This window comes from Odocoileus virginianus, chromosome 27, assembly GCF_023699985.2.
Source record: "Odocoileus virginianus isolate 20LAN1187 ecotype Illinois chromosome 27, Ovbor_1.2, whole genome shotgun sequence".
NCBI lineage: Eukaryota > Metazoa > Chordata > Mammalia > Artiodactyla > Cervidae > Odocoileus > Odocoileus virginianus.
Genome location: NC_069700.1, coordinates 38093372 through 38109664, shown reverse-complemented (window position 1 = coordinate 38109664; position 16293 = coordinate 38093372). Strand labels below are relative to the sequence as shown.

The 16293-nt window shown below is 38.5% G+C and overlaps 1 protein-coding gene across 1 annotated transcript in view; it reads right to left on the bottom strand.

Moving 5' to 3' along the window:
* The window catches only part of HCRTR2 (hypocretin receptor 2), a 133868-nt gene that overhangs the window by 34606 nt on the left and 82969 nt on the right, over positions 1–16293 (bottom strand). Inside the window, exon 2 of the mRNA XM_020878257.2 lies at positions 6900–7078. Coding sequence (XP_020733916.1) covers positions 6900–7078 — 179 coding nt within the window. The remainder of the gene's footprint in view (positions 1–6899; positions 7079–16293) is intronic.

Genomic DNA, 16293 nt, shown 5'->3' with positions numbered 1-16293 from the left:
TCTGCACAGTGGACCTTTCATACTACTGAGCCAGGGCTATATTTATCTGCTCTAGCAATTAGAAACAAAAAGTTCTCAATGAGCTTTAGTATCTTGCTTTTCATAAATTCTAATCAAATGGGTGAATGGGATAGAAGTAATGTGATTCAGATTCTGAAGTCATTTCTAGGAGTTCCTTCAACTGCTAGCAATAATCAGTTCCAATCAGTGCGCTTGAGAGATGGCTGTCCAGGACCAATGGTGAGTCAGGGTGCAGTGCCTTCCCAGGAGAGAACATACTGGTTTGGATAATCTAATGGTATAATCCATTGAATGAACCCTTAGGCATCAGTGATTTAACAGTCATTGTTTGACTACTGTATTTGCTGGTGTATTACATACTGTGGTATGCAATTAGAATCCAATTTGCTTGATTTTCTCAAAGGTGATACACAATTGCAACTTATCATAAGTGATTATAAGTGAGAGTTCGGTTTTTTTCACTTGTAGGAGTGCACTTCCGGGTACCTTTTTCATTGAGATTTTGACCATAGGTCAAACCAAACTGACAGTAAATCATTTCAGAAACGAATGCAGTGTGAATTGTGAACACTGTGAGTGAAGCAAAGTGAGATGAGGTGGACTTTCTTTTGCTGCCGATGCTTTCCCTTGCATTTGTCCTATGAGTACCTGTGGTCAGGTCAATGTGGGCAGTTTCCTTCGGTAGAGGAATCAGTTTCATGCTAGCTTGTGGATGTGACAAATGGCACCAGAGATCCATGACAAGTAGAAATGGGAATTCTGCCAAACTGCAAGTTTGGATGATAGGCACTAATAGACTGGAATGTAGGAAAGTGTGACTCAGAGAACGAGGGAGACCATCTGCCCACCAAGCACCCATCACCCAGATCTCAGTAGACTTATGTTCTTTTCCTGTGCACAGACTCTTCAGTTATATTTTAAAAAAAGTAACTCTGAAAAAGCAGTTCACTGCTCCTATGGGGCTTCCCGGGTAGTGATATTCCCAGGTAGTAGTATTCTTTTCATCTGGTAAAGAATCTGCTTGCAAGGCAGGAGACTGGTTCAATACCTGGGCCGGGAAGTTCCCCTGGAAGAGGGATAGGCTACCCACTCCCGTATTCTAGGGCTTCCCTGATGGCTCAGATTAAAGGTATAAATGGGTCATTTTCATTATTTGTGCATGTGTATGCATGCTCAATTGTGTTTGACTCATTGCAACCCCGTAGCCAGGCTCCTCTGTCCATGAAACCTTCCAGGCAAGAATACTGGAGTGGGTTGTCATTTCCTACTCCAGCGGATCATCCCAATCCAGGGTTCAAACTCCCATCTCTTGTCTCTACTGCATTGGCAGGAAGATTCTTTACTGCCAGCATCACCTGGGAAGGCTTTTAGGATGAAGCACAAGCTGGAATCAAGATTGCCTGGAGAAATATCAATAACCTCAGGTATGCAGATAATACCACCCTTATGGAAGAAAGGGAAGAGGAACTAATGAGCCTCTTGATGAAAGTGAAAGAGGAGAGTGAAAAGTTGGCTAAAACTCAAAATTCAAAAAACTAAGATCATGGCATCTAGTCCCATCACTTCATGATGAATAGTTGGTGAAACAATGGAAATAGTAACAAACTTTATTTTCTAGGGCTCCAAAATCACTGAAGATGGTGACTGCAGCCATGAAATTAAGAGATGCTTGCACCTTGGAAGAAAAACTGACCAACCTAGATAGCATATTAAAAAGCAGAGACATTACTTTGCTGACAAAGGTCCATCTAGTCGAAGCTATGGTTTTTCCAGTAGTCATGTATGGATGTAAGATTTGGACTCTAAAGAAAGCTGAGAGCCAATGAACTGATGCTTTTGAACTGTGGTGTTGGAGAAGACTCTTGAGAGTCCCTTTGACAGCAAGGAGATCCAACCAGTCCATAAATCAGTCCTGGGTGTTCATTGGAAGGACTGATGCTGAAGCTGAAACTCCAATACTTTGGCCACCTGATGCGAAGAACTGACTCTTTAGAAAAGCCCCTGGTGCTGGGAAAGATTGAAGGCAGGAGAAGTGGACAACAGAGGATGAGATGGTTGGATGGTATCACCAGCTGGATGGACATGAGTTTGAACAAGCTCTGGGAATTGGTGAAGGACAGGGAAGCCTGGAATGCTGCAGTCCATAGGGTCTCAAAGAGTCAGACATGACTGAGTGACTGAACTGAACTGACACCACCTGGGAAGGCTTGTAATCATTTACCTAAGTTTTGTTATATTTATGAGATTTTAAAAATTGATGAGAGTTTGCTAAAGTCTTACAGTAGATCACTCAGAAGTCTAAAGTTGTATTGAATTGCATTTAGAAGAAAAAGAACATAAACAATAGGAAATTAATAAATGTCCAAAGAATCTTTTTTTTTTAATTTTTAATTTTTTAGAGTAGTTCTTTGTTGGTTACCTGTTTTATTTTGCTACATTATTTTAAGTTCTTTTTTGTCATGCTGTGTGGCATGTGGGATCTTAGTTCCCAGACCAGGGATTGAACACACACCTTTGCAGTGAAGTGCAGAGACCTAACCACTGGACCACCAACGAAATCTCTCCAAAGAGTCATAAATGCAATAAAAAATAACCTTAAAATTTGTCTGGATGCTTTGTATATGTTTTTAGATATTCAGTGGGAAATACGTATCATATGAGGGAACATCAGTTTCAGACCATCACAGCTAAGGGAAAAAAAAACTACTCAGATACTAGGTTTATTGCACATTGGCATTATTCCTTCTATTTGGGAATATTCTATGGAAAACAGATAATAAACATTGAGATAATTTGGATATTTCAGTTTTACTGGTGCCCCCAATATTTTTGTGCATTTACAACTTCCCATCAAGAAGTAATGTTGCATGAGTGGACGAATGGGTCTAATCCTTCCCATCTGACTCAGATCTTGTGATTATCAATAGTTTTGTCCTTGATAATGGAGAAGAAGGTCAACTGAAGAGCTGACTAAAGTGGACACTTTATAAGAAAGCAGATAGAATCTATCAAGCTATGAAGATGTTCTTTCAACTGTAAGATTTGTTTTAAGTTGTGCTGCTCAAAAGAATACTGTCAATAACGAACAGTAACAGAGACTCCTGCTCTGCATCACTCACTGGTTACATACCATTTTCTATCTGTCTTTGACTGCACATGGGAGAATTTGGGATACCTGATCTATAGATGTTATCACTGTGCATTAGAGCAGGACTGCACCTACCACAGGGTGATGCACCCTGCACATCATCCCACACTTAATCAGAGAAACTTCTGCTTTGCAGAGAGAGCTTGAAATGTTCTCTCAGACAACAGAAGATTCTGGGCAAATTTAGCCATCTTGAAACTTAAGGGATCCCTCAAGTTTCTCCCTGGGTGGTTACTGGAACCAAAAGAAATAAAAAAGCTTGTTGGAAGTATCACAGAGTTGGTGAAATATTAAAATTCTCTGCTGTTTATGATTCTCCTAGTGTCTCTATGTAAACTCCATGAGACAATTGATTAGTGGTTTTTTTCCTATGGCAATATTCTTCTCTGTTGATCAGTGTACTATTTCTCTCAAAAATTGCTATAGTTTATTTTTGCAACCCACACATAATTTTCAGCTGATTGATACAAACTAACCTTACAGTTAAATTTAATGTTTGCAGTGGGGCTTATAACTACCATGGCATTTCCCACTTACTATTCAATCAGTGATGTCTGACCTAAGAATTTATTACTTCTCTTTATAATGGGTCACCAAAGAACTATTGAGCTAAAAATCTCATTGTAACATTTCAGGTACAAAAGCTCAATTAATACAATTTCTAGTAATGAACTATTTATGATCTCTCGCAACTTTTGCTTTACTAATACTTTATTTTTGGAGTATTTTTAAAATCACAGAAAAATTAAGGACAAAGTATAGAGATTTCCCTATACACTCTGAACCTCCATTACCAACATCCCCCATCATAGTGGTACATTTGTTACAACTGTACATTTGTACATTGAATGAGTTTGGACAAAATATTTAGGGACATGTATCCAGCATTATAGTGTCATGCATTATACTGCCTTAAAAATACTCTGTGCTCTGCCTATTCATCCCTTCCAATACCTGGGATCCACTCATAATTTTTCTGTATCCATAGTTTTGTATTTTTTCAGAATGTCATATTATTGGAATTATGCAGTATACAACCTTCTCACATTGGCTTCTTTCACCTAGTAATAAATATTCAATGTCCTTTCATAGCTTGACTGTAGGGAGATCAAACCGGTCAAACCCTAAGGAAGTCAGTCCTGAATATTCATTGGGATGAAGGACTGATGATGACATTGAAGCCCTAATACTTTGGCCACCTCATATGAAGAACTGACTCATTAGAAAAGACCCTGATGCTGGGAAAGATTGAAGGCAGGAGAAGGGGACGACAGAAGACGAGATGGTTGGATGGCATCACCGACTTGATGGACAAGCTCCAGGAGTTGGTGATGGACACAGAAACCTAGAGTGCTGCAGTCCATGGGGTTGCAGTGAGTCAGACATGACTGAGTGACTGAACTGAACTGAACATGCCTTCACAACTCATTTCTTTTAATCACTGAATAATATTCTATTATCTGGTTGTACTCCAATTAGTTTATCTATTCATCTACTGAATGACATCTTAGTTACCTCAAAGTTTTGGTCATCATGGATAAAGCTGAAACAGACATTTGCATGAGAGTGTTTCTGTGTATGTAAATTTTCAACCTTTTAAAAAAATTTTTTAAATTTATTTTTTCATTTATTTTTATTAGTTGGAGGCTAATTACTTTACAATATTGTAGTGGTTTTTGTCATACATTGACATGAATCAGCCATGGATTTACATGTATTCCCCATCCTGATCCCCCCCTCCCACCTCCCTCTCTACCCGATCCCTCTGGGTCTTCCCAGTGCACCAGTTTTGAGAGATAAATATCAAGGAGTAAAATTGCTGGATCATATATTGGGGCCATTTTATTTTGTTAAAAAAAATAATCAGTCTTCCAGAATGATTGTAACATTTTTCATTATCCTCACCAGCCAGGAATGAGAGTTCCTGTTGATCCACATCCTTGCCAGCCTTTGTTGTTGTCAGAGTTTCATAGTTTGGCCTTTCTAATAAGTGTGTAGTGATATTTCATTATTTTAATTTGCAACTCACTGATGAGATGTGATGAGGGGCATCTTTTCATATGGCTCTTTGCCATTTGTATATCTTCTTTAGTAAGGTGTCATTAAGGTCTTGGGTCTATGTTTCAGTTGGGTTGTTTGCTTCCAGATTGCTTAGTTTTAACAACTATTTGTATATTTTAGGTACTGTTTCTGTTGTTTAGTCCCTAAGTTGTGTCTGCTTCTTTTGCAACCCCATGGACTGTAGCCCACCAGGCTCCTCTGTCCATGGGGATTTCCCAATCAAGAATACCGCAGTGGGTTGTCATTTCCTTCTCCAGGGGATTTTCCCAACCCAGAGATCAAACCCATGTCACCTGCTTGGCAGGCAGATTCTTTACCACTGAGCCACCCAGGGAGCCTTATTTTAGACAGCAGTCACTTATTATGCATATCTTTGGCAAATATTTTCTCCCAGTTTGTGCCTTGTCTTCTCATTCTGTTTACACTGAATTTTGCAGAGCAAAAGTTTTTAATGTTAATGAAGTCAGCTTATCAACGATTTATTTCAAGCAGCACATCATTATTGTTACATCTAAAAAGTCATCAAAATACTCAAGGCCATTTGGGGTTTCTTCTAAGTTATCTTCTAAGAGTTTTACCCCTTTGCATTTTACATTTGGGTCTATGAACCATTTTGAGTCAGTTTTTCTGAAGAGTGTAAGGTCCGTGTTTAGATTCAATTGTTCTTCTTGCCTCCATTTGTCATCATTGGGTTCATGTTGTCATTCCCTCCAAATAATTATGATACCATCTAGGAGGCAAGATGGAATAAGAACTAGATAGTGGAGGGTGGTCATGGGAACTAGTGGGGATTGGCCACCATTTCACTCACTGTCCAATTGCTAAAGGGAATCCAGGTCTTTTAGAACTGTGGCTATGAACAGCAGCTTGGGAAATTTTTAAAAGATATCAGAGATATTAGACTATCAATCAGAAAAGTATTTTCTGGAAGTCCATGGTTTTAATTTGTTGTAGAACAGCTAGTTATAGAAAAGAGGATTTCAGAACTGAGCAATAGAACACTAGATAATGATGATGATATGTTTATTGAGAACATACTATGTTTTTATAAGGCCATAGTCTTTCAGAGACTAATATCTGTGCCAAGTAGTTTACACAGTTATCTAAGTAAATGAGTGCAGTTGTGGTTGGCAACCACAAGACATATTTATAATCAAACTTATTAGTCTTTTAAAATAAGTGAATATCAAAGAGCTTATGTATTTGGCTCAGTGGTATACAATCTGTGAAAGGCAGAATAGAGATTCCAAGTATGGTAGTTTAATGCAAACTTGCACTAAAACATGTTCCCTGTATTGCTTTGGCAGTATACCTCTTTATTTCTCAGCAGTAAATGAGACTACTTATAAAAACAATACTCAATTATTTGGATTGAGACAGCCTCAATCATTGATTTGCTCAAGTTCCTTATTTTATAATCAGGAAATTAGAGATCAAAGAAGCCACAGGTTTACACAGCATCTATTGCTAACTACAGAATTCTGACACTTTTTTTACCCAGAACTTACCTTCTTTACCCAGAAAGTTTCTAGTATCACTTTCCTTAAGTTTGCCAATTTCTCTCAATGCACTAAGTGTTTATTAATGTGCCATGGCTATAAATGAAAATGATTATGCATTTTTTGGTAGTTTCTGTGTTTGAACCCCCAAAAGTGCAAAAAGCATTTACCTGTAAATAAGGAATCACTTTACAGAGGGACTGTCCGAAGAACCAGGTCTCAGTAATGTCCACAACTAATGTGGCTGGAAGGCAGGTGATGGTCACAAGCACATCAGCCAGAGAAAGGTTGACGATGAAGTAATTGGTCACCGTCCTCATGTGGTGGTTCTTCCACACAGCCACACACACTGATTCGGAAAGAAAAAGGAACAGTCTCTGTTATAGACTAAACGTCCATGTTGTGGAAGGTGCCGTGAAACAGAAATTCGTATATTAAGATACTACCCCCTGTAAAGAAGATGCGATACATATACACAATGGAATATTACTCAGCTCCGAAAAAGAATGAAATCCTGTCATCTGCAGCAACATGGATGGAACTAGAGATTATTGCATTAAGTGAAGTAAGTCAGATAAAGACAAATAATGCACAATATCCATTATATATGGATGTCTAAAATCTGACACAAATAAACCTATTTTTGAAGAAGAAACAGGATCACAGACATAGAGAACAGACTGGTGGCTGTGGAAGAGAAAGGGGCTAAGAGCGTGATGGACTGGGAATTTGGTATTAGCAGATGCAAGCTTTAAATGTAGAACGAGTAAACAACAAGACCCTACTGTATAGTGTACTTGCATGCTCAGGCACTCAGTCGTGTCCAACTCTTTGTGACCCTGTGGACTGTAGCCCGCCAGCCTTCTCTGTCCATGGGATTTTCCAGGCAAGAATACTGGAGTGGGTTTCCATTTTCCACTCCTGGGGGTCTTCCCAACTGAGGGATCGAATCAACGTCTCCTGTGTCTCCTACATTGGCTGGTGAGCACCTGGAAAGCCCCACCTACTATATAGCATAGGGAACTATAATCGATATCCTATGATATCACAATGGAAAATAATACTGAAAAAAGAATGTATATGTCTATGTAAATATAACTGAATCACTTTGCTGTGTTATAGTAATTAACAAAACATTGTAAATCAACTATACTTCAATTAAAAAAAAAAAAGGATCCTGACCCTGAATGTGGCGGTATTAGGAAGTGGGCCTTTGGAAAATGAGTTGGTCATGAGGGTAGAGGCTTTGTGAAGGGCGGTAGGTCCTTATAAAGGGAGCTAATATAAGGGATCTCTCCTTATATAGAGAGATCTTTCACCTCTTTCACCACGGGAGAATATAGCAAAAAAAAAGCCTGTTCTTTATGAACCAGGAAATGGACTCTGCCCAGACACTGAAACTGCCAGAGCCTTGAACTTGCACTTCTCAGAATCCAGAACTGAGACACAAACTTGAGTTGTTTATAAGCCATTCAGTTTATGGTACTCTGTTACAGCAGGATTGACAGACTAAGGCAGTAACTAAACAAAGAAAACAGGTCTGATGAGGGAATCCTGTCAACCTGGCTAGTACCCCTGCAATGCCACAAATAAATATTGCCAAAGGGAGATAATTTAAGGCTGCCCTGTGTTTTCACTGAATCAGTCAGTCTGTGTGAATTCTCAATATATGCTTAAAATCAGTTCCCTTACCTTGCAAGACATTGCTCAATGGCTCATAAAGCTGTGTTTATTTTACTTGATTTTGAATTTCATTTTTCAGAAATTAAAGAGCAATCTTTGATCTATCATTTTGTCTCTTCAGTGGGCAGCATGTAGTAGATACTCAAGAAATATTGATATTTACTGAATTGAGATGAATAAAGAACTTGCTATTTTTCAATGAACTGTGGTGTTGCCTCATCCATCATATTTACCCATATCTGCTCCCAAACTCTGCCTTTAGGACTTATAAGAGATGAAGACACTTAAAGGCAAAAGCCTACAATTATTCAGTCCCTATTATTGCCAGATATTGAGGTGGATAGTTCATACCCTTGGGTTATTTAATATCAATGACAATTCCAAGGGAATTCATCATTACTGATGTTTTGTATATTATGATGTCATTGACACACAGGGGTTTTGTGGAACTTGTTGAGGACAGATGGCTTATAAAGCAGGGAATCACTGTCACAGCTGGGCTTATACACCAAGTGAAGCCCTGGTCATTCCACCACGTTGGTTATCTAAACTCTGCCTCAGATCAAATGTACTCTCACAGCCAAGCCTCCCTCATTTTCTCAGAGCATCCCCCTCTTTAAAATGTGTGCTGTGTCACTAAGCCGCTCATTCTGGAAAAAGCATCTAGTTCCTTGATTCTCCGTCCTCCCTCTGATGTATCCAAAGGTTACATAATCACTGGTCCCAGAATTATATAGGTATAAGCATTGCTACCCACATCTGTTAATGGATTTACTTCATGGAATGTAACTAAGTAACTGTGAATTTACCTGGAGTGTAGTTAACCTGTCAGAACTGTCATCCACGCACCCAAGTGATGCAGTGATTAGTAACCTTCCGTAGTGAAGAAGTAAAAGTGTATTTTGTTAAATTTGAGTCACTTAGTGAGGATTTCTTTTTGACAGCTATGTACCAGTTATTATGAGTGTCATACGCTGAAAAAGTTTTTTACTAGCTCCTGAAGCTAAAATTACACTTCAGTCACCAACAGATGCTCATTTAATGAAATATCTGAATTTCTGAGGATTTAATTGTGAAAACTTCACATCTTCCCCCAACTCTAGCACATAAGTACCGAAAACTCAGGAGAGCTTTGTTAGGATAAACTGTAGTCTTTATTGTCTGAAAATGCTGCTGCTGAATCATTTACTTCTCAGAAATGCTTGAAACACGCACACACAAACCCATCTTATCAGTTGACTAACATATTGTAATGGCTTGTTATGAGAAAACTGGAAAAAAAAATCACACTTCTGATACTTGGTCAATAAATGGTCCAAATGGTGCAACTTGGGATCTAGAAAAGAAAATAAGACTTAAAAAAATACAATCAGTTCTAGTTTGACTCCAAATTCTCCATATTTTGGGGGTGATGGGAGGACACTGTTAATCCACAATGTCTAAGTAATGTGAGAGCAAGTAGGCCAACCAACACATATTTCCTGTGTCCTGTTGTAAACAATTTAAATTATTAACTAGTTTAATCTCCATAATAACACTATAAAGTGATTACTATTGATAACTCTGTTTAACATGTGAAAAACTGAGGCAAGGGAGGTTATGGAATCTGCCTAAGGATGAATAGCTAGTAAATGCTGACTTTAGATTTAATCTTATACACCATGTATACCATTCTATTATATATCAGCACCTATCAGTGAAGCAGAAGGTGAAAGGCAGCTGTCTACCTCTCTTTGGCAAGACTTTAATGCCTGCCTGTCCATTGAATTCTAGAGTCGGAGATCATCAGTTTAATCAGATGCATAAATCAGTTCTGCAGTATTCCTGATTCATTTCTGCTTGCACAATTTTAATAGTGGGGAATTTGCAACTTAGGGCTTCCCTGGTGGCTCAGTATAAAAGAATTGTAAAAAAAAAGTTGTAAAAGAGTTGTAAAAGAATCATCTGCATCTGCAATGCAGGAGACCCAAGTTCAATCCCTCAGTCAGGAAGATCCCCTGGAGAAGAGAGTGGAAATACACTCCAGTATTCTTGCCTGGGAAATCTCATGGACAGGGGAGCTTGGCAGTTTACAGTCCCTGAGGTTTCAAAAGAGTAGGACATGATTTAGGAACTAAACAACAACAACAACAATTTATGACTTGCTTAAGGCCTTGGCTTCTATTTTGTGGTGAATTTACCTACCAGCAAGTTCTTATTCATGTTGAGTTGATGTCTGTTTCCCCTTCAGTTCTGTTCATGGGTTCTTTATTCATTTCTGGAACCCAAGGAATAAAGTTACCTCTTTTTTCTACATCATACCTGTATTAATTTCCCAGAGCTGCTTTAAGAGTACCACAGGTAGGGTGTTTTAAAGCCACAGAAACATATTTTCGCAGAGTTCTGGAGTCAGACGTCCAAAGTCAAGGTTAGGAGGCTCATGTTGCCTCTGAAACTTGTAGATAATTCCTTCCTCACTGCTCTCATGGCTTTTGGTGGTTGGCTATTAACATGGCCTTCCCCCGTGTGGCTCTGCACATCCAGTCTCTTTCTCCTCCATCATCACATGGTCTTTTCTCCTGCCTCTCTGTATCCACATGGCCATCTTCTTACAAGGACACCAGTCCTGTTGGATTAGGGGCTCACTCTACTCCAGTAAGAATACTGAAGTGGTTTGCCATTCCCTTCTCCAGGGGACCATGTTTGGTCAGAACTCTCCACCATGACCCATCTGTCTTGGGTGGCCCTACAAGGCATAGCTCATAGTTCCACTGAGTTAGACTACACTGTGGTCATGTGATCAGATTGGTTACTTTTCTGTGGTTTTTGTTTTCAGTCTGTCTGCCCTCTGATGGAGAAGGATAAGAGGCTTATGGAGGCTTCCCAGGTGTGGATGTGACTGGTGATGGAAGTACAGTCTGATGCTGTAAGAGCAATATTGCATAGGAACCTGGAATGTTAGGTCCATGACTCAAGTAAAATTGGAAGTGGTCAAACAGGAGATAGCAAGAGTCAACACCAACATTTTAGGAATCAGTGAACTAAAATTGACTAGAATGGATGAATTTAACTCAGATGACCATTGTATCTACTACTGTAGGCAGGGATCTCTTAGAAGAAATGGAGTAGCCATCATGGTCAACCAAAGAGTTTGAAATGTGGTACTTGGATGCAATCTGAAAAAAGACAGAATGACCTCTGTTCGTTGCCAAGGCAAACCATTCAATATCACAGTAATTGAAGTCTATGCTCCGAACAGTAATGCTGAAGAAGCTGAAACATACAGATTTGATGTACTCCTTTCCCAAATTAGAATCAGTCCATTGTTCCATGTAGAGTTCTAACTGTTGCTTCTTGACCTGCACACAGATTTCTCAGGACGAAGATCAGATGGTCTGGTACGCCTATCTCTTGAAGAATTTTCCAGTTTGCTTTGATCCACATGCCAGAGGCTTTGGTGTAGTCAATAAAGCAGAAGCAGATGTTTTTACGGAATTATCTTGCTTTTCTGATGATCCAATGGATGTTGGCAATTTGACTTCTGGTTCCTCTGCCTTTTCTAAATCCAGCTTGTACATCTGGAAGTTCACAGTTCACCTACTGTTGAAGCCTGCCTTGGAGGATTTTGAGCATTACTTTGCCAGCATGGAAGATGAGTGCAATTGTGTGGTAGTTTGAACATTCTTTGGCATTGCCCTTCTTTGTGAATGGAAGGAAATTGTCCTTTTCCAGTCCTGTGGTCATTGACGAGCTTTCCAAATTTGCTGGAATGTTGAGTGAAGCACTTTCATAGCATCAACATTTAAGATTTGAAATAGCTCAACTGGAATTCCATCACCTCCACTAGCTTTGTTCATAGTGATGCTTCCTAAGGCCCACTTGACTTTGCATTCCAGGACGTCTGGCTCTAGGTGAGTGATCACACCATTGTGGTTATCTGGGTCATGAAGATCACTTTTGTATAGCTCTTTTGTGTATTCTTGCCACCTCTTCTTAATATTGTTTGATTCTGTTAGGTCCATACCATTTCTGTCCTTTACCGTGCCCATCTTTGCATGAAAATTTCACCTGGTATCTTTAATTTTCTTGAGGAGATCTCTACTCTTTCCCATTCTCTTGTTTTCCTTTATTTCTTTGCCTTGATCACTGAGGAAGGCTTTCTTATCTCTCCTTGCTATTTTTGGAACTCTACATTCAGATGGGTATATCTTTCCTTTTCTTTCTTGCCTTTTGCTTCTCTTCTTTTCATAGCTGTTTGTAAGGTCTTCTCAGACAACCATCCTGCCTATTTAAATTTCTTTTTCTTGGGGATGGTCTTAATCACTGCCTCCTGTACAATGTTATGAACCTCCATCCATAGCTCTTCAGACACTCTGTCTATCAGATCTAATTCCTTGAAACTATTTGTCACTTTCACTGTATAGTCATAAGGGATTTGATTTAGGTCATACCTGAATGGTCTAGTGTTTTCCTGTACTTTCTTTAACTTAGGTCTGAATTTGGCAATAAGAAGTTCATGACCTGAGACACACTCAGCTCCTGGTCCTATTTTTGTTGACTGTATAGAGCTTCTCCATCTTTGGCTGCAAAAAATATAATTAATCTGATTTTGGTGTTGACCATCTGGTGATGTCCATGTGCAGAGTCTTCTTTTGTGTTGTTGGAAGAGGGTGTTTGCTATGACCAGTGCGTTCTCTTGGCAAAGCTCTGTTAGCCTTTGCCCTGCTCATTCTGTACCCCAAGTCCAAATTTGCCTGTTACTCGGTGTTTCTTGACTTCCCACTTTTGCATTCTAGTCCCCTATAATGAACAGGACATCTTTTTTGGGTGTTAGTTCTAGAAGGTCTTGTAGCTCTTCACAGAACCTTTCAACTTCAGCTTCTTCAGCATCACTGGTCAGGACATAGACTTAGATTACTGTGATATTGAATGGTTTGCCTTGGAAATGAACAGAGATCATTCTGTCATTTTTGAGATTGCATCCATGTTCTTCATTTGTGACTCTCCTGTTGACTGTGATGGCTACTCCATTTCTTCTAAGGGATTCTTGCCCACAGTAGTAGATATAATGGTCATCTGAGGTAAATTCACTCATTCTAGTCTATTTTAGTTCGCTGATTCCTAAAATGTCGATGTTCACTCTTGCCATCTTCTGTTTGACTACTTCCAATTTAACTTGACTAAAGATTATGACTATGCCTATTTCCCGAAACTTAATTTCTCTTGGTGAAACATTGCCACATCCTTCATACATGAGAGCAAGGTTATCCTTCTCATGTCCCTGATCTCTTTATTGAGACAATACCGAAGATAACCAGCAATTCTTTTTAAGTGAGCTAGCTATTCAGAACTGAACACACATTCGGGGGCACATCTCCTCAATTTGGATTGAACAAATATCCATTATTTTGTTAATTTATTCATTGTGCCATTCAAAATATTAAAGATTCAATGGAAACACAGACTTCTCTCAGAAGACATCAAAATTATACAGAGCTAAATTCATTATCTTCTCCTATATTCTGTTGCCTGGACTTTACACTTCTCTGAAGTACAACATTCTTCTTTTTTCTCCTCTGTAACCTATGTTTAAAATCCTCCAAATATCTTACATCTGTAATTTCTCTCTATCCCCACTACAATTACTTGGTTAGATTGTGATAGCCATTAGCTGGAGCATTGCAGTGACCTCCCTGCACCCTGCTCTCTGTACTCCTGTCCACTTTATCCATTGGTACCATTCACATCAGTTAGATTTTCTCTTTCATTTCAACAAGAGTCTCTCCTTTCCTTTAGGATTAAATGAAAAATCCTCAGATAGCCGTTCTACCACCCAGGTCTTGTTGAACTTTCCCTTATATCTTGCAATGCTGTCCATACTTCAGAGCTGCAGGATTAGTTAGATATTTCACTTTATATCAAGCATATTCCACGCCAAAGTGCTTGCTAATGCCATTCCTCTATTTAGAAGGGACCACACTCCATTTCAATCCCATATTAAACTTAACTAAATACTACTCCCTCAAAAAAAATAAGGAAAAAACAAAAACCAATGACTCAAATGATAGAGTTGGTTTCATGAAATTTCTCTTGCTTAGTCTAGCTCTACATGACTTCTTTCTCTTTTGAAACTATATTACATCATAAAAAATGAAATAATGCCATTTGCAGTAACCTAAATTATTTTGACCTACATATTATCATACTAAGTGAAGTTAGAGAAAGACAAATGCCATACGATATCACTTCTATGTGGAATCTAATAAAAATGATACAAGTGAACTTATTTTAAAAAACAAACAGACTTACAGATCTCAAAATCAAACTTATGGGCACCAAGAGGAACGTGGGGAATGAAGGGATAAATTAGGAGATTTGGATAACATACACTCACTACTATACATAAAATAGATAAACAACAAGAATCTATAACATAGCACAGGGAAGTCTACTCGGTATTCTGCAAAAACCTATACACATACATATAAATATAACTGATTAATTTTGCTGTACCCCTGAAACTAACACAGCATTGTAAATCAAATGTACTACAATAAAATTTTTTGAAAAGAAAAAAGCAGTATAAATTAAGAAAAGATCATTACTTATACCTTTCCTGATCATGAATCATATTCTAAAATTATTATGGGTTATTCTGAGTTTTGCATTTTTTGTTGTTATTTTCTTATTGGTAATAAAGACTTTCTCAATTTGAGCTGGGATTTTTCTTTCTCTTACTCTTCTTGGCTTCAGCAGCTTTTCTCCCATTGCAAGCACTGCTTGAAAGTTTCTTTGCAATAACTAAATATTCATAGCATTGCTTTGTTCATACACTTACAGTGTGTTGCTGCCTTGGTATTGTAAAGAATCATGAAATTCTTTAAAAGGAGAGGAAAAAACCCAGTGGCTGAATGGAGCATTTATTTTCCTCCTTTCTTTTAAGTAAAGTCTGACACTTGGCAGGGAACTTGGCCGTCTGTCAGTTATTTTCCTGGCACTCAATTCCCCATATACAGCCTTTTGATGAGCCTTGGTAGGTCTGAGACATGAACCTGGTACTATTTTTGAAACTGGTTCTCTGAATGATCATGATCCACCAGCATTAAAGTTAGTTTGTTATTCGTCTGCATTTAAAAGTGGGCCTGAATTAACCAGGGAGAGGTGAGGGATGGTGGTACACATAAGGCTGAGAGGGGATAGCAGAGGGTGGGGGTGCAGATTGAGTGAAAATCTATTAATACCTCTAACATGGATTTTTTTTTGAAACAGATTTTTTGAGATGGTAAGATAAAAGTCCATTTATTCCTTTCTCTTTCGCCCCTCATTTGGTCCGTTATCTCTTCTCTGTAAGCATCTGATGATGCATAGCTTGCATCTTTTCCCTGCAGTGCTGACAGATGGTACATGACTCCAGCTGCAAGAGGGCATCTGTAACCAGTGACGTAGAGGGGATTTAAACTATAATGTAGAGATGCAGCTTTTACGAACCCAGTTGCCTGTAATTGGATGGGCCAAATTTAAACTGACTTTCAAAATGGAAAAGAAAGTATTAACACAAAAAGCCCATTGCAACTTTAATCTGTATTTATGGTGAACTGGCTTTTTGTTTTAATAACCATCAGACTATATATGGACAAAGTTAATTTATTTGTCAAATCAGTCCTTGCACTTGGGCAAATTTAAACTATGGTGATACACTGTTAATCTGTTGGTGAGACTGCATCTTTTATTAAACATATGTGTAGGTCTTGAACTATATATATCAACTTGCAATTGATTATGATATAAAGAGGAGACTGTATGATATATAATTAGCATGTTGTGCATCTTGAAAGATCTGCACTAAATATTTCAAGTTATTTGAAGCATTTTCATATTTATTTAACATTAAAACAATATATA